The sequence below is a fragment of the Mercenaria mercenaria genome, chromosome 4 (assembly GCF_021730395.1).
Source record: "Mercenaria mercenaria strain notata chromosome 4, MADL_Memer_1, whole genome shotgun sequence".
Taxonomy (NCBI): domain Eukaryota; kingdom Metazoa; phylum Mollusca; class Bivalvia; order Venerida; family Veneridae; genus Mercenaria; species Mercenaria mercenaria.
In genome coordinates, this window is record NC_069364.1 from 15,827,265 (window position 1) to 15,853,510 (window position 26,246).

Here is a 26,246-nt window from a genome sequence, read left to right on the forward strand (position 1 = left end):
TTTCATTCATCCCTATCTGACAATTGTAACACTCAGGGCAATTTACTTCCCATGAATGGTGTTTAACCCCTACCCTGCTAAATTCCTAAAATGGACTACATGTAGTCCATCATTCAGTTTGGGCAGTACCACTTATAATTCAAAGGGGTGTTCACTGAAAATTAACTGACTGAATAGCTAACAGTGCAGACCATGATCAGCCTGCATGGATGTGCAGACTGATCTTGGTCTGCACTGGTTGCAAAGGCAAACCACTTGCCGACAGCAGGCTAAATGTTAATGATAAAAAAGATTATATAAATCAGATAGTTCCATGATTTTTGCTATATTAATCTCCCTTGAAAATATTTGCAGCCATTTTGGGAGTCATGATTTTGAATACCTATCTGTACAAAATCAGCAAAACAAATGGTAAAGGTGTAAAGACACTTCTCATAATTCTTCAGACAAGTAGCACAATACAAGAAAGATTTTTATCAGTATTCAAGCAGAATTTCAAACTATTGTGAGAAATTATTGCTTTAACCTTAAGCCTGCTGGCGGCAAGTGATTCTGCCTTTGCAACCAGTGCAGACCAAGATCAGCCTGCACATCTCATGGTCTGCACAGTTAGCTATTCAGTCAGTAAATTTTCAGTAAACACCCCTTCAAATAATTAATGGTACTGTCCAAATTGAAAGATGGACCAGTCCATTTTAGAAATTTAGCAGGCTGAGGTTAAATGTAGCAGACTGTCAGGAATGACCCTCAAAATGGTGGCCAGGGGAGATAATTTCAGCTATGTGAAAAGCATCTATACTGATACCTGACATTTACACTGCGAGCACCTGTCATTGACATCAGTATACATGTCTCCATTCTGTATGACATTCAATCCTATCTGACAGTTGTAACATTCAGGGCAACATTCTCCTGCAGTTGGGTGTTTACAGGTTATAGCAGGACACTGCTGTCTCTCACAAGAAATGGCACCTTCCTGAAAAAGTAACTTTTTGTTATGGAGACAGTATTCTTTTCACTTCATATTTTAAGGGGCTTATTCGGCCATGTGGTCAAGGCATGATCAAGCATCACTTTGAGTGTAAAATTCTTTCATATGGGGGAGACAAGTTGACACGCAATTGTTGGATAGTGGTTCTACGCATGTGCCTACCCGTACTTGATGTATTGCAGACAGGGTAACATTTCCTCTACTACAACTGGAAAGTCACTGTAAGTTATCAAATATCATAAACTGTGTTTGAAAAGTTTTTGAAAATGAAAACATGGAAACTTGTTTGATCCAATTATCCTGTAAGAGTTTTTTGTTCTTGACCAACAAGGAATTTAGCACAGATTACATCTATTATAGAGAAGACTTGTATCAGTAAAAGAAATCTTATGTAGGTTATTTTTATTACCTGACAGACACAGACAGAACACGTATCTCTGTAGTCTGGAACTCTGTCCCCTTCTCTATACAGCCTGCCATTAAAGCTACAACCACTTGAAGGAGTGTTACACTCGGGACAACAGCCACGGGTAACAGGCCTGTCACATGTCACTGGTGGACAGGTGACTGGTCTACAACTCACATTACCGTCTGAAAGTAACCAAAAATTCTTGCTCAAAATTCAGTCATGTAACTCGAATATTACTCGCTCAAATTAAATGAATTTCTTATTCATGTCTAACTGATAAAACAGATACAAAATGTAAAGGACTTTTCCTTATAAATATATGTAAAAGATCTGCTCTTCCATCAGTGAAACTGTGCATTTACTTTAAAAATAAATTTCTGTTCAGTAGTCTCCATTTTGTTATGTAATACATGGACGTGTTTAAAGTAACTATGTAGAGTCCAAATTTAAGGCCTTCATTGGTACTTTGTGTACAACTGTATATTTCATACCCTAATGAAAAGTTATTCAAGCTGCATCATCATTTACATTTACAGTCTTGCTTTTTTCTTTTCTTTCATTCACATTGTTTTAATTGATGCTGTGTGGTATACATTTCGAGTTAGAAAATGTGGTGGTTGGATCAGCAAACTTTCATAACACATGCTTTCTGTGGGAAACATGTGGTAGAATGTACTGATGTTTATTAACCTTTACCCTGCTTTTCTAAAATGGACTGGTCATTCAAATTGGGCAGTACCACTTATTATTCAAAGTGTTCAATGAAAATTTATGGATATGCATTGATATGCAGGCTGATCTTGGTCTGCACTGGTCGCAAAGGCAAAATCACTAGCTGTCAGCAGGCTAAAAGTTAACAAATGTGACTAATAGAGCAGTTTGACTTCCAGAATGTTCCTTTGAGATCAACAGATTTCATAGACATTGGAAGGAAACACATTTAAACTGTAAATATTTTATTTTGGGAATATTTGAAGGTCAAATGTTCAAATTCTGTCGACACATTTAACTCATTCTTCCTCCTCCTCTGTTTCATATCAGGGAAGTTGTCACTTACTTGCAGAGAATAAGTTAGTAACAATATATCAAGGAACACTGCAGTGGTAGCAGAGTAGCAGATTGGGCAACTGTCATCTAAAACAAAACATTTTTGGATACAACCAACAAGCTTGTTCAGTAGAAATGTACACAAAATAAAATTTATAAAGAAATATATATATATATATATGCAAGATTGTATTAACAATTATCGAACTAAAAAAAGATATGAATAATATACCTGAACAATAACAGTCCTCACACCCCTTTCTAAATCCCTGTCTATTTTTGTATTCTTTGTTGTCATAGAAACAATCTGTACATTCTCTACAACAAGAGCTTCTGGCTGGATGGGAGCAAGTGATGTTGGGGCACTGTCGTCTGCTGCAAGACACTTCACCTTTGTCACAGACACAATCTTGGCAACCAACCATGAAATGAGGAAATGTATCTCCATCCTGATACTTCTTATCTCCAAAAGTACAGTCTGTTTTGCATGTATTTGTGCATCTGACATCTCCAACACTACAAAAACAACGCTGACATGGGTCAATTTCACTTTGAAAGTATCTTAAACTGCCATAAATGTTGCCCTCATAGTCACAGTTGTCACATACCGGGCAGCAATCATCCCTTGCTGGGTGGGAACACTTGGGTTGAGGACATACCTTCCTCTCACATACAATATTACCCATAATGCATTGGCACTCTTCGCAAGAGTTTAGCACACTTTGTACTTTTCTACCGTTTTCAACAACTTGGCCGTAATAGTTACAGTCTCTACATTCTTGGCAGCATGTCCCTTGTACAGGGTTGTTACATGTGGGAGGTTCACATGACAACCTGTCACATGTCACTGTTCCATTGATACATGAACACTGAATGCATCTATCTCTGGGGTCAAGGAATTGGCTGCCATTTTCAATGTTCTGATCCTGAAAAGTTTAAAAAAAGCAAACATTGCCAACACTGGTTGTAAATTTCTAGTTCCTTTACCATACTTATTTTAATATGTTACTTAGCGACTTACCCTAAGCCAACTTTATACAAGGGAAACAATCTGTTAAAAGAGTGAAATTGTTGTCTGAACACTGTTTGTCAATCCTTTATATTCCATGTTATATCAATGCAACAGAGAAGTAAGCTATCTATGTTAAATGCTATGCAGGATAACACAATCATGTGTCTAACAGTCCTGAAATTGTTTTCCTTCATTTTCTCATATTTTTTCTAGATATTTTTTCCATACTTTGATGCATATATATGGGTAGCAGAGATTGTTCTCTTTCCAGCAGTAGCTTTTTCAACATATTTTACCTTGTGAAGTTCTGTAGGTTTTGACTTTTTCAAAAAATTGTCTGTTTGTTGACAAATTTCACCACAAAAAATTCACCCCCGGGGCTGTGATTGACTTGATCTTTACATAGTTTTCTTTCCAGACTGAAGTAATTATGCACGCTTTTTTCATGCCTAGTGGTAAAAAGTGCATGGTTTGCACGAGTTAATAGGTCAATAGTCTCCTAAGTTTACTATAAAGTCTTAGCGGATTTGTCTCCATTTTTTCTAAATATTTTACACGGGATCATTTTTTTTCAGATCAAAGAACTCATTTTCAGGAAATGATATTTTAATTATTTTTTCAGACAGTGTACTTTGATGCAGTTAACTACATATATATCTAAAGTAGGTATTGCCTACTTGAAGTTTGTATATTTAGTTCCACTGCCTATGCTACAGACTTGAAATCATAAGTACTTGTTTCAAGTAACAATATTTAAACTAAGAACTTTTGGTTACCGGTATTAAAAGATCACTTTTGGGTACAAAACCCATTCAAGGATTGTTACCATTTAGTGTTCTCAATGTTACAAACTCAGTAGGAAGTTTGACAAATGAGTAGACAAGGGTGATCCGATATACTCCCCCCTCCCCATACTGAAGGTATACAGTTACAGTGTGTATTTCTAACCTTATAATGGCAGTCTGTACAGTGTTGACAGCACCCCCTCGTCACAGGATGTTGGCAGTCAACAGGCGGACATATTGGAGCAGCATCACATTGTACATCACCGTTGATGCACCGACACTGACCACACCCACTCTGGCTGGAAAACCTCTCTCCATTCCTGTACTGGGTGTTGTCATAGAGACAGTCTGTGCATGATGGGCAACAGTCTACTAAAACTGGGTACCGGCAAGATACCTGAATAAAAACTTTCTTAAAACAGTAAATTTTCTTGACAAAAGCTATTTGCATGTCTTCATATTTGTGTTAATTGTACGACAGTTTTTTTTAAGAAAGTCTACAATACAACTACTGGTGACATAAACACTTACTTTATTCCACATAACTGTCAAAAGACTTTTTACCATCCGCTAATAAAATAGCATCTACTGAAAATTTCTGTCAGTTACATCAAGGAACTTTTATCTGACCTAGCAATCATCTGTACACAGCACTCACCATGTAGTCCCATGTGCAGTTATATATACATACCCTAAAAACAAACTTGACACTGTAAAATTATTATAATTCTTATGGAAGCAATTTCATCTATTCATAAAAATTGAGCTGTGCCATGGGAAAACCAACACAGTGGCTTTGTGACCAGCATGGATCCAGACCAGCCTGCGCCAGGATCCACGCTGTTCGCTTTCAAAGCTTATTGCAATTAGAGAAAGTGTTAGCGAACAGCATGGATCCTGACCAGACTGCTCGGATGTGCAGGCTGGTCTGGATCCATGCTTGTCGCAAACCCACTATGTTGGTTTTCTCATGGCACGGCTCAAATCAATTTCAGTAAACAAACACATTCCTCAAAATTTCTCATTTCTTACTGTAAAAATTCAATACCCATAAATGATCAAGACACTGCCATTTTGTCAGAAACTACAAAATTTTATGCCAGGAAAATTAAAGATTTCACCCAATTTACAGTCAAACTTTGTTTACTCTAACTCGGATTATTCACACACCACCATGTGCATCAGGTCATGGCAAAATCCCTGTACGATGTATATTGTTCGATGACTCGAACTACCTTTAACTTGGACAAATTTTATCGGTCTTGATGAGTTCGAGTTAAAGAAGTTTGACTGTATATCAGATTACACTGTCCTTACTACATTATCATTCAAACAGATTCAGATAAACTTTAAACAAAGTGAGATAAGGATCTTATGCATCTACCTGTAAGACAGGGTTTTCCCTACCAAAGGGAGTGTGGAATGAAAAAAACAAAACAAGTGTTAGTGATGTTTTTTTATCGATGCTACCCCAAGAATTAGGAAAACAGCTGTCACGCAAGATCATTTTTCTTGCCTATCACACTCAAAACAGATCGCAATGACAGATAGATTCAGGTATTTCCTGGCAGTATATATATTACATACATTTTATGATATCGTAACAGTGCTAGCAAGGTGTGATGTCACTAAGTGTATGCTATTTTAGACAAGATTTTTCTTGAGGGAAAGACAGGAATATCTACTATCCCTGACTAGGGATCAGACAAACATTTACTTTCCCTGGCTTAGGTAGGCAAGAAATGTATAACCATACTCTTTAAAAAATAACCAGCTATAAACAAGAGCTGTCACTATTAGTGACAAATGCCCCCCGAAATGTGCCCAAGAATATCCTAAGAATGTTACAATTGTCTGTGCAAAATATGCCAGAATAGATTAGGTATGAATCATTTTGAGACCAGACAAAAAAAAAATGTTCTCCAAAGGTAACCTTGACCTTGAAGCTGTGGGTCTGGGTCTTGTGCATGACACATCAACTCATTATAGGGAACATTTGTGCCAAGTAATTTTAAAATCCCTTGATGAATGGCAGTTATTGACTGGACAAGAAACAGATCCTTTTAACCTTTGACTTCTAAGTGTGACCTTGACCTTGGAGCTAGGGGTCTGGGTCTTATGCATCGTCTCATTATGGTGAATATTTATGCCAAATTATTTCAAAATCCCTTTAAGGATGGTAGAGTTACAGCCTAGACAAGAATTTACACAGACGCACGGACAGACGGTGCGATTTTAATATGCCCACCTTCGGGGGCATGAAAAACAAGAAAATAATTTTGTCATATTTTTTTTATTTTGTATACAATAAAAGAAATACAAAAGTACAAAAAATGGAATAATAAAACATTGAGGTATAATATATCACTGAACACAAATTATTTAGTCAGTGTATCATTTGACTCCGCACAGGGTCTGCATTCGTCAGAATAATGATAATAAAACTTTAGACTGGAATAAAATTATGCCAATATTAACTTATGATTTTTGCTCATAACTTTTTTAATTATTAAATTGAAACATTTTACTAAATGTTAACATTTATAAAATCATCTTCATTTTTTCAGTAAATCTGGTGATGACACAGCAAAAACAAGAGCACCGCCTTGCGGGTGCTGACGCTCATCTGATTTTTTTGTATAATAGAAAAATTGTCCTACACATGATTTTCTAAGTCCAAAAAGGGCCATAATTCTTGCAAAAAGCAGGATGGGGGGTATGTTTCTTGATGTACAGAGTCAGCTTACGATGGTGAACAAAGTTGCAAGTTTCTTGCAAAAAGCAGGACAGAGTTATGTTTCTTGCTGTACAGGGTCAACTTATGATGGTGAACAAGTGTTGCAAGTTTTAAAGCAAAAGCTTTGATAGTTTATGAGAAAAGCTGACCTAAACATAAAACTTAACCAAGATTTCTAATTTTCTAAGTCCAAAAGGGGCAATAATTCTTGCAAAAAGCAAGACAGAGTTATGTTTCTTAATGTACAGGGTCAGCTTATGATGGTGAACAAGTGTTGCAAGTTTCAAGCAATAGCTTTGATAGTTTAGGAGAAAAGTTTACCTAAACATAAAACTTAACCAAGAAATCTGAAATTTTCTAAGTCCAAAAGGGGCCATAATTCTTGCAAAAAGCAGGATGGAGTTATGTTTCTTGCTGTACAGGGTCAGCTATTGATGGTGAACAAGTGTTGCAAGTTTCAAAGCAATATCTTTGATAGTTTAGGAGAAAAGCTGACCTAAACATAAAACTGAACCAGGCAACGCCGACGCCGATCAAGTGATGACAAGAACTCATCATTTTTTTTCAAAAAATCAGATGAGCTAAAAAGCAACACACAAACAAAAGTCCAAAGAAAATGGAAAAATTTTAGTCTGAAGTCAACGACAGGTCCGTGTGTACCAGGTTTTCAAATTTGCGAACACAGTACTTTCCTTCTAGAATTTTGTTTGTTAAGTAAATTTCAGTTTACCATACCAAACATTTTTTCATGTTACACATTTTTTTAAGTCCAAGACAATGAAGCACACTTCTGTATAATATTTGATTAAAGTATTATTTGAAACTACAAACATGTTTATCTGTAACAAACAGCAGCATGCAACTTATTCAATATCATGTACATTGTATTTTAAATTTACTGAGATTTTATATACAGTTATGTGTCAAATTAAAATCACAAAATAGTATTCCTCAAAGACTTATAAGCATATCCAACTTTTATAAAACAAGGATACCTAAGAACAATCTGATATGTATTTCTGGAAACTATGTGTTTTTAATTCCTACTATTTAGTTTCACAAAATAACACAAACTTAAAATATAAATTTGTGTTAAAGTGGTATAAGTTACAAATATTTTCATCGTTCTTTCTTCTTCCGTTTACCAATGCTGGAATGTCAGAAATTTTAAAATGTATGTCTTCCTTACAGGCTTACAAATATACCGGGTATTTACCTTTAAAATGCAAAATACTGAAACTAAAATATATAGATTGGAAAATATATTATCCTTGTACTATATGAAGCTTATGAATGTTTCTCAAATTAAGAATTTACACAAACATTAACAAAGTACTGAAAATACAGTTTGTTTGCTTTTGGTTTAAGGCTGTTCTTCAACAGTATTTCAGTTATGTAACAGCAGGCAGTTAAGCTAACCAGTGTTCCTGCATTCTGTACCAGTACAAACCCATTTTCCACAAGTAACTGTCAACTTCCCCACATGAATCAGTGGTGGAGGCTGAATGATTTCAAAAATGATGTTTTTTATCAATTGTCATAGCGAACATACACCTCTCCTGTAGATCGAATGCACAAACCTATGATCCATAGATCTGCACTCTCTCTATTGAGGTGAGCGGGTGGACTATTGAAAATAAGTCTATTGGAGAAAAAAATTTGTGAACTTTAATTTGACACATAAATGTACCATGTATAATATGCAACATCAATAACTTAAAAATATTTACAGTAGAAAATTTTCTAACACTAAATAGCCTAGGCTACTGGGTATGTGGATGGACAGCCAAATAAATGACAACACCCATTTCTCAAAATTTAGTTAAAGTTCTAATAACAAGGCTGAACAATCTACACTGACCAAACACAGTCCATCTGAGTATTTAAGAATAACATTAAGTTTGAATGCACAACATAAAAACGAAAAGTACGATAACTCTGTTTCCATCATCTGACACAACAGTTTATCATTTCTCAGAAAGCTAATAAATATGTCCTAGCTAATTAATTACAACTTGTGAGATTATGGTAATCCAAATGAATAACTGGCACAAAATACTTCACAACAAATTATTGCAGCATATACAATGCAGATCCACAGCTGTATCAAACAGCAGAATCCTATTTACCTCCCCTTTAAGACTCTTCATCTTAAAGTCAAATTCCTTCAATTAATTCTAGTTTCAGTTTAAACAAATCAATTATAAGCACACAGATGCATGTCCAACAAATACTACAAGCTGACACAGTATTAGGCAATGACATGACAAAGTCGTTAAGACTGGTTTAGTTCATCGCAGCTAGGGTACCTTTGGACACAGTCTTCTGTCACAAGCCACGTTGCCAGCCATACAGAGGCATCTCTCACAAGGTTTACTAGGATTCTGAAAGTCTCTCCCATCTCTGTATAATAGTCCTTGGAAAGTACAATCTGAAAAAATAAATATCATAAATAGCAAAATTCACAATACCAACAGATGTAAAATACTACTGAAGTTCAGTATCTTCTACAGAAGCTAGTCTAACCCTTACTCTGCTAAATTTCTATAATGAACTTGTCCATCTTTCAGTTTGGACAGTACCATTAATTGTTAAAAGGGGTGCTTACCAAAAAGATACAGACTGTTCGCAAAAGCAGAATCAACCGTGTCCAGTATGATAAGAGTTAAATAAATACAAAATATATATGGCACATAGAATTTGTATAATCATCAAATTAGTTTTCAATCAGATAACAGTGTGTCTTAAGTCGTACAGAAGGCCCGTAATTTCATGATGATGATAACTTGATAAGCAACTCTTGAACACATGAAAAGAGTTTTTCTAAATAACAGTCAAATGTCTGACCCAAAAAGATTGTCTCATTTATACATTTACAAATAAGACTCCCTAAATTTGGTCAAATCAGAAATTTTTTTTCTCCTTATGTACTTTGGTAAATAGCAAACACAGTTAACTCTTTCATACTTCTCTGGTTCGTCTCTGTATACAGATCTTAATATCTCCACCTGAGTGGATGCTCAACCAAGTCGTAACAGCTTCAAACCCGATGCATTTACAAATACAACTGTTCATGTTACACCATTATAACTTTTAGTCCAAAGAAGCGGACTGAAGAGTGATTCCTAAAAGCTTAAATCCTGATGAGATAAATTATTATACCTGAGCAGACTGGGCAGCACCCTCCAGGTGGATAGGTAGGACTACTGCAGTCCGGCATAGCGCACACCTTTCTGTCACACTCCACAGAGCCCGCCTTGCACATACAATCTTCACACTGTTCATAAGGGCTGGGAAATGTCTCACCCAACTCAAAACGCATTCCATTGTATTCACAATCTACAATATTAAAGTCAGTAAATCTTAAAATACTTTCCAGCTTGTAACAGTTCTACTGTGGAATGGATAGAGAGTATCATTTTCCCAAAGGATTTATATATAGTTTTCATGGTTTAAAAAAAAGGGTCAAGTTTCTTGTCTAACATGGGTAGTCCCCACCTTGCATTGATGAAACAACTAAATTCCAGCTAAACCCATGACAGGTGTCATATTTACCTCCCCAGCATCCAGTCTAGGCCGATACTGCTGGAAACAGTATCAATTTAAGTAAATCACCCAGCATTGAACGCTTGTTTGGGATATCAGTCGCAACCAGGAATCAAACCCTGACTGCTGGCATTGTAGTCCAACCTGCTAACCACTGACTCCCTTAGCAGCCTTATTAGCAGTTTTAATATTTCTTCAAATGCGATTTTTTATGGTTTGGGACATGATGCAGATTACTATTACTCAGCAATATTTTGAATTCACCAGTGGCATTATTCGCCAATATTTTGAATTCACCAGTGGCATTATTCGCCAATATTTTGAATTCGCCAGTGGCGTTATTCGCCGACATTTTGAATTCACCAGTGGCGTTATTCGCCGACATTTTGAATTCTGAATTCGCCGGTGGCATTATTTGCCAATATTTTGAATATGCCAATGGCATTATTTGCCGATATTTTGAATTCACCAGTGGCATTATTCGCCAATATTTTGAATTCACCAGTGGCGTTAATCGCCGATATTTTTAATTCGCCATTGGTTTTATTCAGCAATATTTTGAATTCACCAGTGGCATTATTCAGCAATATTTTGAATTCACCAGTGGAATTATTCGCCGATATTTTTAATTTCACCAGTGGCATTATTCGCCAATATTTTGAATTCGCCAGTATTTTGAATTTACCCGTTTGAATTCACCAGTGGCATTATTAATCACCAATATTTTGAATTCACCAGTGGCATTATCGCCAATACCTTGAATTCACCAGTTGTATTATTAATCGCCAATATTAGCTAAAACCATCATGAATATCCCACAATCATACAGTATATGCATCTTTAGTGTAAGATGTTAAACCAGGTTGTACTATAAGGAACATAAATGACCATTGCTGTTTTCTTATAGGTAATGTCTTTTGTTTCTGGTTTTGGAGCATGAAGAGAGGGTAAAATTAATTTCTAGACACACCTACAGGTCTTGTTCAAGTATCTAGCACAGCACCAATACACAATAACTTGTTTTAAATTCGGAGACGTCACTTTAAAACTGTTTACAAAATTTGCTCTAAAAATATCTGCACATTTTTTTTATGAACTAAATAACTTTCTTTCAGGTCTATAAGACTTACATTCACAAGTGTTGCAGCACTGGTCTCTGCCTGGGTGTCTACAGTTAACAGCTGGACACTCACGCCGGGTACAGTCTATCAGACCCTGGGAACAGTAGCACACCTCACACTGGTCACGTGATGCTGGTACCTCTTGGCCTTCCCTGTACTGGCGCCCGGCATACACACAAGACTGTGCTGGGCAGATAGGACAACAGGTGTCCTTGTCTAATACTGGATCAACACAGTTAGCACGTGGACAGGACAAAGATTTGCGCTGACAACTGACGGATCCATCCTACAGTGAAAGACACAGAAGTTGTATTTGATAAAACTTTTCAAACAGAAAATTTAACTAGAGCTGCTTTTGAGAAAAGCGCATGTTTCCTACAACCGCCTAATCATCTGAATAGTAGTATATGAGTTAACCATGTACCAAGCCCTCAACTGCCTTACCAGTGCTTTGATTATCAAAACAAGTTTCAAGGGCCATAATTCTGAAGTGCCTAGGCCGATTTGGCTAGTTATCGAACTTGGCCGAGAACTTAATGGCAAACACATTTTATTCAAGTTTGGTGAAGATCAGATGAGAAATTTTCGACTTAGAGTGCGGACAAGATTTGTGACACACAGACACACACAGAGGAGTAAATCAATATGTCTCCCACACTACTGTGTGGTGGGAGACATAATAACTGCTGATAAAAATTATTGATGACTCAACAATTTTCTTGCTGGACTAAATATCTATTGTCACAGGTATTTCAAGTTTGAAGCAATGATTCTCAAATGTGATAGTAATATAATTACATGAATGCAGATCAAATATATGTTTGCTTAACTGGCATTTACTGTAAAGATTGCCACTAAAAAACTGATAAATGAATTAAAGTCTTGCCAACTTATGCACACTGTTGTTCATGATCATTACATACATGTGATAAGTTCAGAATCCCAAAACTGGAGGTTTGCCATTTTTCAGCTGGAGTTGGGGTCTCAAAACTGGAGGTTTTTTATCGACATAAATTAAGCGCGCGGACACAAAACTTGGAGACAAAATCCAACATTTTAGGCCACAAAATAACGCATAAGTCTAGAATTTTGATAGAGTTATGCCACTTTTTAACTTACATTTTTTGGTTAAAGTTTTATATAATGTCCAATATATCTGTTACATTCAAAGCTATTGACTATTATGCCCCTTTTACTGGCAAAGCTTTAACTGCCCCTTTTACTGGCAAAGCTTTAATTCAGAGACAATCACTGAGAAAAGTCCAGCATGCTGTTTTACAGAAGTTAAACAGATTAAATTTGTTGAAACAAAGTCTCAATTTAGGTCTCGAATGGTGGTGAACATGCATTAACATTATTCTACTCGAGGACTGAAGAAAAAAACGAAGCCCTAAATTGGTCTAAACACAACCCATAAATTATGTAAATTCCTTACCCCACCCACTTTCGTATGAAAATACTGATAATGATTTTGACATGAAGTACAGAAAACAGAAATACATCAACATGTATTTACCCTTACCAAAATAATGTAGATTGAAGTTATCATATAAATGAGTGTGTGTTTTCATCCAATTTTCAATGAAATAAGTCCGATTTATTAGCAAATTAATTTGGTAAACATTGGAAGAAAATGGCATAACTGCATAAGGGGAAATGACATTCATGTTCTAAAAATTTTTTCCAACAATTATTTATGTGATTTTATTTTCTTCGAAATAATCGAAAATTCATTTCAGCTGGGAATTATTTCTTGTGACTTGGAGTTTTTTTGCTTCACACTGGTAAAACAATGGAGCCTAATTGGCATTGAGAATGGGTCGATATTCGGCAGGTGGAAAAGGCCCTGCTTGTCTAATCCCTTATCAAAACAATTAATCATGTTATCAAAAATTCACCTGTGACAAACTAACTCTTTCCTCCAGCTACGTGTCATGTATAATACACAACAGTCGGTGACACTTTGATTTACTGTGTAAACATGTTTGGCACACCTCAGTAATTATCAACCAAGTCGTAATATTGATTTTTTTTTTGAAAAGTGGGAGAATTATGGTTTTGGTCGGGAGACGGGAGGCAAGTTGAAAAAATCGGGATTTTGACCCTCCCGCGCGGGAGATCACATGTATGATCATTATATGACTGAATATTTGAAGTATTTTTTTGTGTAAGTACCATATATTCAGATTATACTTTAATGAATTTTAAAACATTACACTGCAAAAAGCACTGACAGTCAGCTGAGTATAAGGAAATTTTTTCTAATTCTCGCTGACTTTAACATGCCAATACGAGTGGGAGAGTAGAATTGGGTGTTTGCCACATCAACAAAACAATAATAAACATACTAGGTAAAATGGCTTTGACTTAATATAAGAGATTTTCTACAACACTCTTGGACAAGGAGTCCTATCTAGTGTGGGCAGTTCCAAATAGCAAACATTGGCTAAGTCAAAGAAACAAATGTGTGGTAACAAAAATGATGTACCCTACAGCTGCATTCCTCACAGGGATCTGCTGGGTTTGTGAATCTTTCTCCATTTCTATACTGTACATTGTTGATCTCACACATGGTACATGATGGACAACAGTTTCCAGGTCTGTTAGCAGGGTGGGTACATGTGACCGCAGGACATGACATCATCGCCATACATCGGATCCTTCCCATCTATAATATTACAACATAAACAAGTTGTAATATTAATTCTTTTATGTTAAATAGTATCTTCCAACTAATGAGATATTCTTCAAAGTATTGAAAATGATATACAGGTAGACGGAGATTTTCTTTGTGAAATCACTGATATTCGTGGTTGACTAATTTTCGAAGATTTCATCAACCCATGAAACTTAATCCCAAAGACCCACAAAATTCACATTCAAAAATGTTCAAATGTTGAAATCATGGGAGTTCATATCCCATAAAATACCTGATTTGCCCAAAACCACAAAATTTCATGCCCACAAAATTAAATGATTTTGCACTACTTTGGCAAAATTATCAGGAACACAACTGAAAACATTGACACTTCTATGATATTACCAATTTTACATAAAAAAAAAATGTTCTAATAGCAAACCCATATTCTAACTTCATGTTTAAAATGCTTTTAATAGACGCAATCATGATTCACTGTCCAGGGAACTTTATTTTGTATTTTCACAAAATTTGATGAAACATTTTGTACTGAAATATCACAGAATTTTAGCATGCTACCATTATCAATTGTGTGGTATGATACGACACTATATTTTCATGTTTGTGTACTTGTAAAAATAGAAATGACTCACCATACAAGTACAGACTTTACATCTATCCATGAAGTCAATGAAGGTCTGTCCATCTCTGTATTCTATACCCATCACATTGCATCCCATAGGACACACGGGGCAACACTGGCCTTTCACAAGAACTGCATTGTCACAGTTCACTGGTGGACAACCCATATTGCTGCACTGGACAGAGCCTCCCTGTTGCATAAAAACAGTATGTTAACATAACATTATATCTCACCTTCTACAAATTTCTTGCACTTCTATTAATCAATAGATGTCACGTGCAGGCAAGATATATTCCATATCCTGCTAGTAATTTTCTCTATGAATTTTGATTACCGTATTTCACCTAAGTCTTGGGACACCCTAAATCTTGGGACACCCCTAAAATGTGGAAAAATAATTATTTTTCTTGACCCTAAGTTTTTGGACATGTATTTTCTCAGAGTATTTTTCGTCCCTAAGTGTTGGGACTAAGGTTTGTACTGATTCAAGATGTAACCCAAATACCGTTATTATACATTGTATGGTGTTGAATCGATCAAAATATCAAATAATTATAAGAACCAAAGACTATTTTTTTTAACATTTTCGTGTCGTGTTATTACTAGTAAAGTGTTGTATTTTTTATTTTTTGCTGCAGCCAGGAAGTCCATTTTCCGTTATTTGTTTATTTTTATTTACCACTGACTGGAATTTACCCGCGAATCGTACAGATATCAAAACGCCATGCCGGTAATTTTCCATTCCACGAGCAGGTGCGACCTATCGTAATGTCTAACTTACAACGCCGTTACTTTTGTTCATCGACACGTATACAAAAAACGCGCGTCACGCATTCATTTTTTTATTTTTTCGCTTCAGATTTTCAACACCGATTGAGAAGTAATATAGTTTGAATTCTATAACGATTTTAAAAAGGTATCGACAGAAATGTTGGCAAAATTCTATAAAAACGGTCGAATTTTCATAAAATTACTTGCAAAATTTCCAACAGCGCGATCCTAAATACTTATTTCTTTCTAAAAGTAAATAAATAATACAAACTATGGGCATAAAATTCAGACTTTTGACCAGAAAGTACAAAAAACAGAATAGAAAAATCTTAAATAATGAAAAGGCGGCAGCAATTTAAAAATACGAAGTAAAACGATTTTTGGCAAACAGATTTCTGTTACGTGAACTCGTGAACGTAAATAGAAAATGCGGTTAAAAAACAAAAACAATAATGTTGTTGCGTATTTTTAATAAGTTTTGAATGAATCTTTGTACATGTACATGTATTTTTTGACATGACACCTTATAATAAGATATTCTTCTCAAACCATTTTGTAATTTCCTTGAGGGCAAATAGGTCACAGAGGTAAGATATCCGCTATTATAGTTTGACACGTTTACCTGTCAGTTTATACGGGATATTGCACATTCGCTTTAACAAATTAAAAAGAAGCTTTTTTTATTGATTGTTACAACACTAGATCTACTTCTCAGCACATAAGAACCGAGGCGGTACGATCAAACAGTGATGTGCAACATGGCGCGAAAACATGACGTAATGCCATGAAAATCTCGGGGAAACTATACCGCTTTGATCTCCACTTCTAATGTCATGATACCGACACACTTCTTTTAGCTCTTTGAGTGGGTGTTAATTGATGATGAAAACAAGGCCAATTACTTTTGTTTCTGTTACTTTTATCAACAGAATAATTACCGATAATCGTTGTTTTTTTCCCCGCTTTCAACACGGGTGGGTGGGGGATGTTACCCGATGACGATTATTGTGTCCATATTTTTGGGACACTTTTCAAAATAATTATTTTTCGGGAAATAAGTCTTGGGACAGTGAAAAAAATAATTATTTTATGCTGTCCCAAGACTTAGATAAAATACGGTAAAACAAAATGGCGGCTGCATCGCTGGCGTAATTGAATCAAGTCAGATTATAAGCTCCAGCTATAGATATCATTTCCGAGAGTAAATTCAGTGTTTTCTTTGTTTCATTTTCCTATTTAGTTTAGGCTCATGAAGCCGTAAGAAGGGGAAATAGAAAAAACAGTAACTCTGTATGGGAGACACGACCGTTGAAAAATTGTGTTCTAACTTAAATGTTATCGTAAAACAAAGTAATTAACATATTTGTTACTCAGCAGTTTGTTGTAGGATCAATTAATCTATTTGCAAGATAAAGAATTTAACAGAAAACGGGATGAAAGCCGAAGATTCAAGACATTTCTTACATCATGAAATCTGATGATTTTCGAATGAATAGAACAGAAAGTTTTTTGTGTTTCTGAACAAAACCAGTTCATAACCTGTATAAATGAGTTTTTGTGTTTTGTGATTCAGTCAAAATACATTGTGCATTTTATGGCTGGTGTTAATCAACTATAAACAAAACATGATGACCAAACAAATGATTGCAGGGTTCCGGTTCCAGTCTGCACTGTAAGTGGCTTTGTGAATTTACTGTTTTTACTAAATGTGTCGATTACAGGATGGAAGTAAAGGGTAGTCGGCAAGATCAAATCGTTACACAGCTTGTTGGTGACAGGATACGGTATAAATTCTGTCTCAAAAATCCATATCAGGCTCAAGCTTCACTCTTGCATGATATGGATATCCTCAACAGCGTATATCCCATATCCAGTCACCAACAAGCAGTGTAACAAATAATATCAAACAGGACACAATGGATAACACTGGCCCTCCACTGTGAAGGACTGTACCATCACAGTTCATCAGTGCCAGAGCCTCCCTGTACTACAGTAATAGCATCAACAAAATAAAATCAAACAGAACTATAACAGCTTATCAGAATAAGTGAAACAGAAACACTCTGAAACTAAACAGAACAGTTCAAGTTCAAAACAAGTGAAACAGAAACACTCTGAAACTAAACAGAACAGTTCAAGTTCAAAACAAGTGGAACAGGAACACTCTGAAACTAAACAGAACAGTTCAAGTTCAAAACAAGGGGAACAGGAACACTCTGAAACTAAACAGAACAGTACAAGTTCAAAACAAGTGGAACAGGAACACTCTGAAACTAAACAGAACAGTTCAAGTTCAAAACAAGTGGAACAGGAACACTCTGAAACTAAACAGAACAGTTCAAGTTCAAAACAAGTGGAACAGAACAATCTGAAACTAAACAGAACAGTTCAAGTTCAAAACAAGTGGAACAGGAACACTCTGAAACTAAACAGAACAGTTCAAGTTCAAAACAAGTGGAACAGGAACACTCTGAAACTAAACAGAACAGTTCAAGTTCAAAACAAGTGGAACAGGAACACTCTGAAACTAAACAGAACAGTTCAAGTTCAAAACAAGTGGAACAGAAACACTCTGAAACTAAACAGGACAGTTCAAGTTCAAAACAAGAAGAACAGGAACACTCTGAAACTAAACAGAACAGTTCAAGTTCAAAACAAGTGGAACAGGAACAATCTGAAACTAAATGGAACAGTTCAATTAAAAAAAAAAGCAAAACAGGAACAATCTGAAACTAAACAGAACAGTTCAAGTGCTACAGAACAATTGAAACAGACACAGTATAAAACTAAACAGAACAGTTCAATTTAAAAAACAAGAGGACCATGATGGTCCTGAATCGCTCACCTGTCCCCACATGATCCAGTTTTAAACCGAGTATGATGTCGTTTTTTTCTATTATTTGACATTGTGACCTAGTTTTTGCGCTCATGTGACCCAGTGTTGAATCTGACCTAGATATCATCAAGATAAAAATTCTAACCAATTTTCATGAAGATCCACTGAAAAATATGGCCTTTAGAGAGGTCACAAGATTTTTTTATTATTTGACCTACTGACCTAGTTATTGAAGGCACGTGACCCAGTTTCGATACTGACCTAGATATCATCAAGGTGAACATTCTCACCAATTTTCATGAAGATCCATTGAAAAGTATGGCCTCTAGAGAGGTCACAAGGTTTTTCTATTTTTAGACCTACTGACCTAGTTTTTGACCGCAGTTGACCCAGTTTCAAACCTGACCTAGATATCATCAAGATGAACATTCAGACTAATTTTCGTATAGTTCCCATGAAAAATATGGCCTCTAGAGAGGTCACAAGGCTTTTTTGTTATTTGACCTACTGACCTAGTTATTAAAAACACGTGACCAAATTTCGAATAAGACCTAGATATCATCGAGGTGAACATTCTGACTTATTTTCATGAAGATCCATTGAAAAGTATGGCTTCTAGAGAGGTCACAAGGTTTTTCTATTTTTAGACCTACTGACCTAGTTTTTGACCGCAGTTGAACCAGTTTCGAATTTGACCTAGATATCATCAAGATAAAAATTCTGACCAATTTTCATGAAGATCCACTGAAAAATATGGCCTCTAGAGAGGTCACAAGGTTTTTTTGTTATTTGACCTACTGACCTAGTTATTGAAGGCATGTGACCCAGTTTCGAACTTGACCTAGATATCATCAAGGTGAACATTCTGACCAATTTTCATGAAGATCCATTCACAAGTATGGCCTCTACAGAGGTCACAAGGTTTTTCTATTTTTAAAACCTACTGACCTAGTTTTTGACCGCAGTTGACCCAGTTTCAAACTTGACCTAGATATCATCAAGATAAACATTCTGACCAACTTTCATACAGATCCCATGAAAAGTATGGCCTCTAGAGAGGTCACAAGGTTTTTTTATTATTTGACCTACTGACCTACTTTTTGATCGCAGTTGACCCAGTTTCGAACTTGACCTAGATATCATCAAGATGAACATTCTGACCCATTTTCATACAGATCCCATGAAAAATATGGCCTCTAGAGAGGTCACAAGGTTTTTTTATTATTTGACCTACTGACCTAGTTTTTTACGGCACGTGACCCAGTTTCGAACTTGACCTAGATATCATCAAGGTGAACATTCTGAATAACTTTCATGAAGATCTCATGAAAAATATGGCCTCTAGAGAGGTCACACCGTCTTTTTATTATTTGACCTACTGACCTACTTTTTGACCGCAGTTGACCCAGTTTTGAACTTGACCTAGATATCATCAAGATGAACATTCTGACCAACTTTCATACAGATCCCATCAAAAATATGGCCTCTAGAGAGGTCACAAGGTTTTTTTATTATTTGACCTACTGACCTAGTTTTTGATCGCAGTTGACCCAGTTTCAAACTTGACCTAGATATCATCAAGATAAACGTTCTGACCAAATTTCATAAAGATCCCATGAAAAATGTGACCTCTAGAGTGGTCACAAGCAAAAGTTTACGCACACACGGACGCACGGACGGACGCTGCGTGATCACAAAAGCTCACATTGTCACTTTGTGACATGTGAGCTAAAAAAGAACAAAAAACAAAACAACAACAAGCAAAACAGATACAGTATGAAACAAAATAAAATAGTTCAAGTTCAATAGAATTAGGAAACAGTCTGAAACTAAATAGAACAGATCAACTGCAACAGAACAAGTGAAACAGGAACAGTATGAAACTAAATAAAACAGTTCAAGTTAGACAGAACTAAGGTAGCAGTAACAGTCTAAAACTAAAAAGAACAGTTCAACAAAACAAGCAAAACAGGAACAGTTTGAAACTAAATAGAACAGTTCAAGTTAAAACAAAAAAAAAACAAGTAAAACAGAAACAGTATGAAACTAAAAAGAACAGATCTAGTTCAACAAAACAAGTGTATCAGGAACAGTCTGTAACCAAATAAAAAAGTCCAATTTCAACAGAATTAGCAAAACAGAAACACTATGAAACTAAAGAGAACAGTTCTAGTGCAACAAAACAAGTGGAACAGGAACAGTCTGAAACTAAATAGGACAGTTCAAGTTCATTAGAACAGGAACATCATGAAACTAAAGAGAACAGTTCAACAGAACAAGTGGAACAGGAACAGTATGAAACTATATAGAACAGTTCAAGTTCAACAGAACAAGTGGAACAGGAACAGACTGTAACTAAATAGAACAGTTCAACAAAACAAGCAAACCAGGAACATTATGAAACTAAAGAGAACAGTTCAAGTTCAACAGAATAAGTGAAACAGGAACAGACTAACTAAATAGAACAGTTCAACAAAACAAGCAAAACAGGAACAGACTAACTAAATAGAACAGTTCAACAAAACAAGCAAAACAGGAACAGACTGACTAAATAGAACAGTTCAACAAAACAAGCAAAACAGGAACATTATGAAACTAAATAGAACAGTTCAAGTTCAACAGAACAAGTGAAACAGAAAAAGTATGTAAGTAACTAAATAGAACAGTTCAATAGAACAAGTGGAACAGGAACAGTCTCAAACTGAATAGAACAGTTCAAGTTCAACAGAACAAGCAAAATAGGAACATCATGAGACTAAATAGAACAGTTCAAGTTCAACCGAACAAACAAAACAGGAACATCATGAAACTAAAGAGAACAGTTCAAGTTCAACAGAACAAGTGGAACAGGAACAGTCTGTAACTAAATAGAACAGTTCGATAAAACAAGGAAAACAGGAACATTAATAAACTAAATAGAACAGTTCAAGTTCAACAGAACAAGTGAAACAGAAACAGTATGTAAGTAAATAAATAGAACAGTTCAAGTTCAACAGAACATGCGGAACAGGAACAGTCTCAAACTAAAGAGAACAGTTCAAGATCAACTTACCGCACATCTACATATAAACTTACCACACATATACACATAAACTTACTGCACATCTACATATAAACTTACTGCATATCTACACAAAAACTTACCGTACATCTACACATAAACTTACCCATCTCTACACATAAACTTACCGCACATCTACACATAAACTTACTGCACATCTACACATAAACTTACCCATCTCTACAAATAAACTTACTGCACATCTACACATAAACTTACTGCACATCTACACATAAACTTACCCATCTCTACAAATAAACTTACTGCACATCTACACATAAACTTACCGCACTGCACATCTATACATAAACTTACCGCACATCTACAGACTTTACAGTTATCATTTCCAGGTGGGACAAACTTCTGTCCATTTCTGAGTCTTCGCCTAAGATAACTGCAACCATCACATGTAGGACAACACTGATTCCGAGATCTGATAGGGTGGGTACAGCGAGATACTGGACATTCACTCTCTCTTGAGCTGCAGCGAACCTCACCTCCCTAAATGTCAAATAATGTTGCACTTTAACCCTTACCCTGCTAAATTTCTAAAATGGACTGGTCCATCATTCAATTTGGGCAGCATCACTTAATATTTAAAAGGGTGTTCATACATACAGTTCTGAAAAGGTCCTCATAGGAATACTTAAGGAGGTAGGTTACCTTGTTACCAGGGTAAATTCAAATTAGTTGAACCGCAGCGATTTTTTGTATTTCGTGTAATTTGATATTTAACTGTTACAATCTCAGTTCCGTTTATCTCTGTCCCTTCAAGTATATTTTTTATCCGGGTTCGAAGTACATGACCCTCTTAAGGTATTCTATATCGAAAACAGAAGGAAAATACGGATATTTAACACTTTCCAGTGTATTTTGGTTTCATTTATATCCGTAGAAGTCTGCATAATGAATATTTTTACTAGTATGCACATTAGCTTTCTAATAAAAGCTTAAAATATATATGTCGCGAGGCTCGTGTTTCCAAGGTAACGCATTTTCTCTCATTTTCCCAACAATTGTGTATGAAAACGAGTTTTTCGACGACTTCAATGCCATTCTGTTATTGACCAACATAGAATATTTGGGCAATATGATTAGCAAAATACCCAGAACTTTACATGGTACTATAGTTTTCTTTAAGTTAAGAGTAACCATGGCAACAGAGATGTTTAAAATAGCTTATATGTTGCTTTTTATCATAATTTCTTATATAAAATATTATATAAAATTATCTTTCTTGTTAATATAGCTTTAAAACATCTTATTTCTAACGTAAGTAATATTTTCATATGAACTGGATTTATTTAAACAAATTTCACAGCTTTAAATACTTACAGCGATGCCCATAGTCTGACATTTTTATTGAAAAATCGTTCTGCATGCTGCTATAATTCCCATGGATATAGTAGAAATGAAAGTAAAAAGCCGAAGCTGTGTTCCTTAAATAGACCAGTATCAACGCTTTTGAATTTTACAATTAGACATACAGGTCACGGGTTTCGTTTTCATGGAAACATCAATTTAATTCAAGACACCACAATTTTATACTGAAATTTGATCAGTTTTAGAGCTTAGTTTTAGTATTCAAGTAACAAATTATGAACGGAAACTGGGGAAAAGGTATAACAAATCAAACTGCCCGATTTTTATTTGTAAATGGCCGTAATAAGTTACCTTTTACCCAGGTATATTCCCAATCACATCAGTTACCATCATCCATTTTCTTAAATTCCACATAACATTTCAATATAATTACATAAAAGAAGCAAAATATTTATTATTATTCAGAGCAAAAGGCTAATAATGGAAATTATTTTAGAATTAAAATAATTTGATTTATTTTTTCTCAAGCTCTCGTTTGTTAAATTGTCGTCTGCTATTATATCGTGTCAAATTGTCGTCTGCAATCTATAGATAAAGTACCGTCGATATTGTTACACTTGGTTGCTCATGATTGGTTCCTATTCATGCTAAATTGGTACCCAGCTCAACATACTATATAAACAAAAATCTCGTGCAGTTCTCTCACATTTGACTAGCTACACCGTCGTACTAACGTCAGAATTATTTAGAATTATTTGGCAAAACATTCCTACACGTCTGCAATTTACTTGCAATGCCACGTGGTCGAAGGCGGGAACAGATGCGTCGGAGGGCTCTTCGTAACAGAGATGCCCAACGTAATGAAGGGCAAGACAATGGCAACCAGCAGGAACAGGCAGGAGAGAGGGTGTTACGACCGAGGCAGGCCCAGCGAGGCGTAGCTGAGCAGATTGACGACCGGCATAACGGCGACCCCGCAGCAGATCGAGGGCGAGGTCAAAAACGTGGTGCAGACGCCCTGGAAGAGAACGTGGTAGACGATAGAGTCCAACAATCTTCTGTCGGTAGATCAAATAACAGTATTATTGATTTTGAGCAGATTATTAGGGATTCAAACATAGTTCCTCAAAATGGGGACGGTAATAGTTTTTTAGGGCATACCAACAATTTTCGAATGGGGTATGGCGACGCGAATACCCTAGCTACGCACGCGCCAGCAAGCATTCCTTTTCATGATAATATTTCAGCGCACAATTCAGTAAATTCGCTAGGTGACATTTCTATACAAGCTTTGCGCTTGGCAGATGACGATTTGGCAGCCCACGTGCCAGCTTCTCTCAAACAAAAGATTTGCAAGGGCGAGTATGTAAATTTAGCATTGTTATTGAAAGGCGCAGTTGAATTGTCCGAATTTTGTAAGGGCTCCGTATTTAAATTGAACAGCGACGGACACATTGAGTCAGTACAAAAAGAGTGTAAAGATCAGATTAACTGTATTGAGAAATGGACTAACGCATTTATCATTTATGCTTCAATATACCTCGCAAACAATGCCAACAAAATCTATGAGATGTTACATTATATGTATAACATTAGAGATTGTGCAGCACGCCAAGGTGGGATGGCATGGAAAACGTATGACGAGCAATTTCGTTTACGTCAAGCTATCACCCCAGCCCCTTGGTCAAAAATAAAAAATGATCTATGGTGGCGTTGCATGCAGGTAAAGCCAGTCTCCAATAATCAAACTAACCCTGTTAGATTCACGTGCAATGATTTCAATTCTGGTAATTGTAGGTGGCCCAACTGCAGATTTGCCCACATATGTGCAAGGTGTTATGCTCCTCATCCAGAGGTTGCTTGCACCAATATCAATACGTCAGTCAAGACTTCAGGTAGTCAAACGCCCTCATTTCGAGCTCCCTTTCGTGGTAGAGGGTCACAGTCACTCTTCAAGACACGTGGTCGAGCCAAAGGCCAGTTTAGGAAATGAATCGATAGCTTCATGTCAGCCTCAGAATAAAAATCTTTTCACTTTAGCAAAATCACCTGTGAAAATCTCAGCATTGAAACGCTACTTACATTTATACGATAAAAAAGAGGCAGATTTTCTATTAGACGGGTTTACTTATGGATTTCCCATTCAATATACGGGGCCACGAGAACCGCGCGACTCAAAAAATTTACGTTCCACAGAGTTCAACCCAGAATTAATTAGTTCACAAATTAAAAAAGAAATTGATGCTGGCCGGGTTGCCGGTCCTTTCAAAGAACGACCACTACAAAATTTAATGGTTTCACCAATAGGTTTAGTACCCAAAAAGACTCCAGGTGAATATAGAATGATTCATCATTTATCTTACCCCCCTGGTAATTCGGTGAATGATTTTATTGATCCAGCCATTTGTACGGTTAAGTACACAAGTTTCGATGAAGCAGTTAAACTGATTCAACAATTAGGGCGCAATTGTAAGTTATTTAAAACAGATATCAAAAGTGCTTATCGTTTAATTCCGATCAGACCTTCAGATTTCGAATTACTGGGTTTTTGCTTTAAGAAAAAATTTTATTTTGACAAGACGCTGCCATTTGGTGCTTCAATCAGTTGCATAACGTTTGAAAGATTTGCCAGGTTCTTGGAGTTTTGCATAAAATCAAAATTGAACACTGCTAAATTAATACACTACCTTGATGATTATTTAGGAGGAGACAAAACGACCGAGTCTTGTGCCCATGCTTTAAAGATAGTTCAAGATACCATGTCTGAGTTGGGTGTTCCCTTGGCAACTGAAAAGACTGAAGGTCCGACGGAAGTTTTGGTGTTTTTAGGCCTAGAGTTAGATTCGAACTAGATGGTTGTAAGAATTCCTATTACGAAAATACAGGAGGTAGTTCAGAAAATTAAGGACATTTTAGCGCAGCCTAAATCAACTTTAAAGAAAGTACAGTCTTTGATTGGTTCTTTGAATTTCTGCTGTCGAGCCATTATAGCTGGTCGACCATTTATTCGCCGTCTGATAAACTCAATTTGTGGTCTGACAAAACCATATCATCATGTAAGAATTAAGGAAGAGATTCGTCTCGACTTAGCAATGTGGTTACTATTTTTACAGAATCATAATGGCATTTCAGTTTTTCACGACAGATTTTGGGTTTCAAATGAAGATGTACAGTTATTTTCTGATAGCGCCGGGGGCATAAGCGTGGTTTTACGGCAGACATTACACTGCTGGAATTGTTTCCAATTTTAGTAGCAGTATTCATTTGGGGATCAGAGTTAGTTAACAAAAAAATAAGGTTCAACTGCAACAATATGGCAGTTGTAA

The 26,246-nt window shown here is 36.0% G+C and overlaps 1 protein-coding gene across 1 annotated transcript in view; it reads right to left on the reverse strand.

Moving 5' to 3' along the window:
* Positions 1 to 26,246, reverse strand: part of LOC123551067 (uncharacterized) — a 123,328-nt gene that overhangs the window by 39,036 nt on the left and 58,046 nt on the right. Inside the window, exons 32-41 of the mRNA XM_053540544.1 lie at positions 21,913 to 22,098; positions 14,940 to 15,119; positions 14,137 to 14,316; positions 11,658 to 11,934; positions 10,144 to 10,320; positions 9,291 to 9,412; positions 4,408 to 4,641; positions 2,680 to 3,373; positions 1,401 to 1,582; positions 806 to 976 (exon numbers count right to left, since the gene is read on the reverse strand). Coding sequence (XP_053396519.1) covers positions 806 to 976; positions 1,401 to 1,582; positions 2,680 to 3,373; positions 4,408 to 4,641; positions 9,291 to 9,412; positions 10,144 to 10,320; positions 11,658 to 11,934; positions 14,137 to 14,316; positions 14,940 to 15,119; positions 21,913 to 22,098 — 2,403 coding nt within the window. The remainder of the gene's footprint in view (positions 1 to 805; positions 977 to 1,400; positions 1,583 to 2,679; positions 3,374 to 4,407; positions 4,642 to 9,290; positions 9,413 to 10,143; positions 10,321 to 11,657; positions 11,935 to 14,136; positions 14,317 to 14,939; positions 15,120 to 21,912; positions 22,099 to 26,246) is intronic.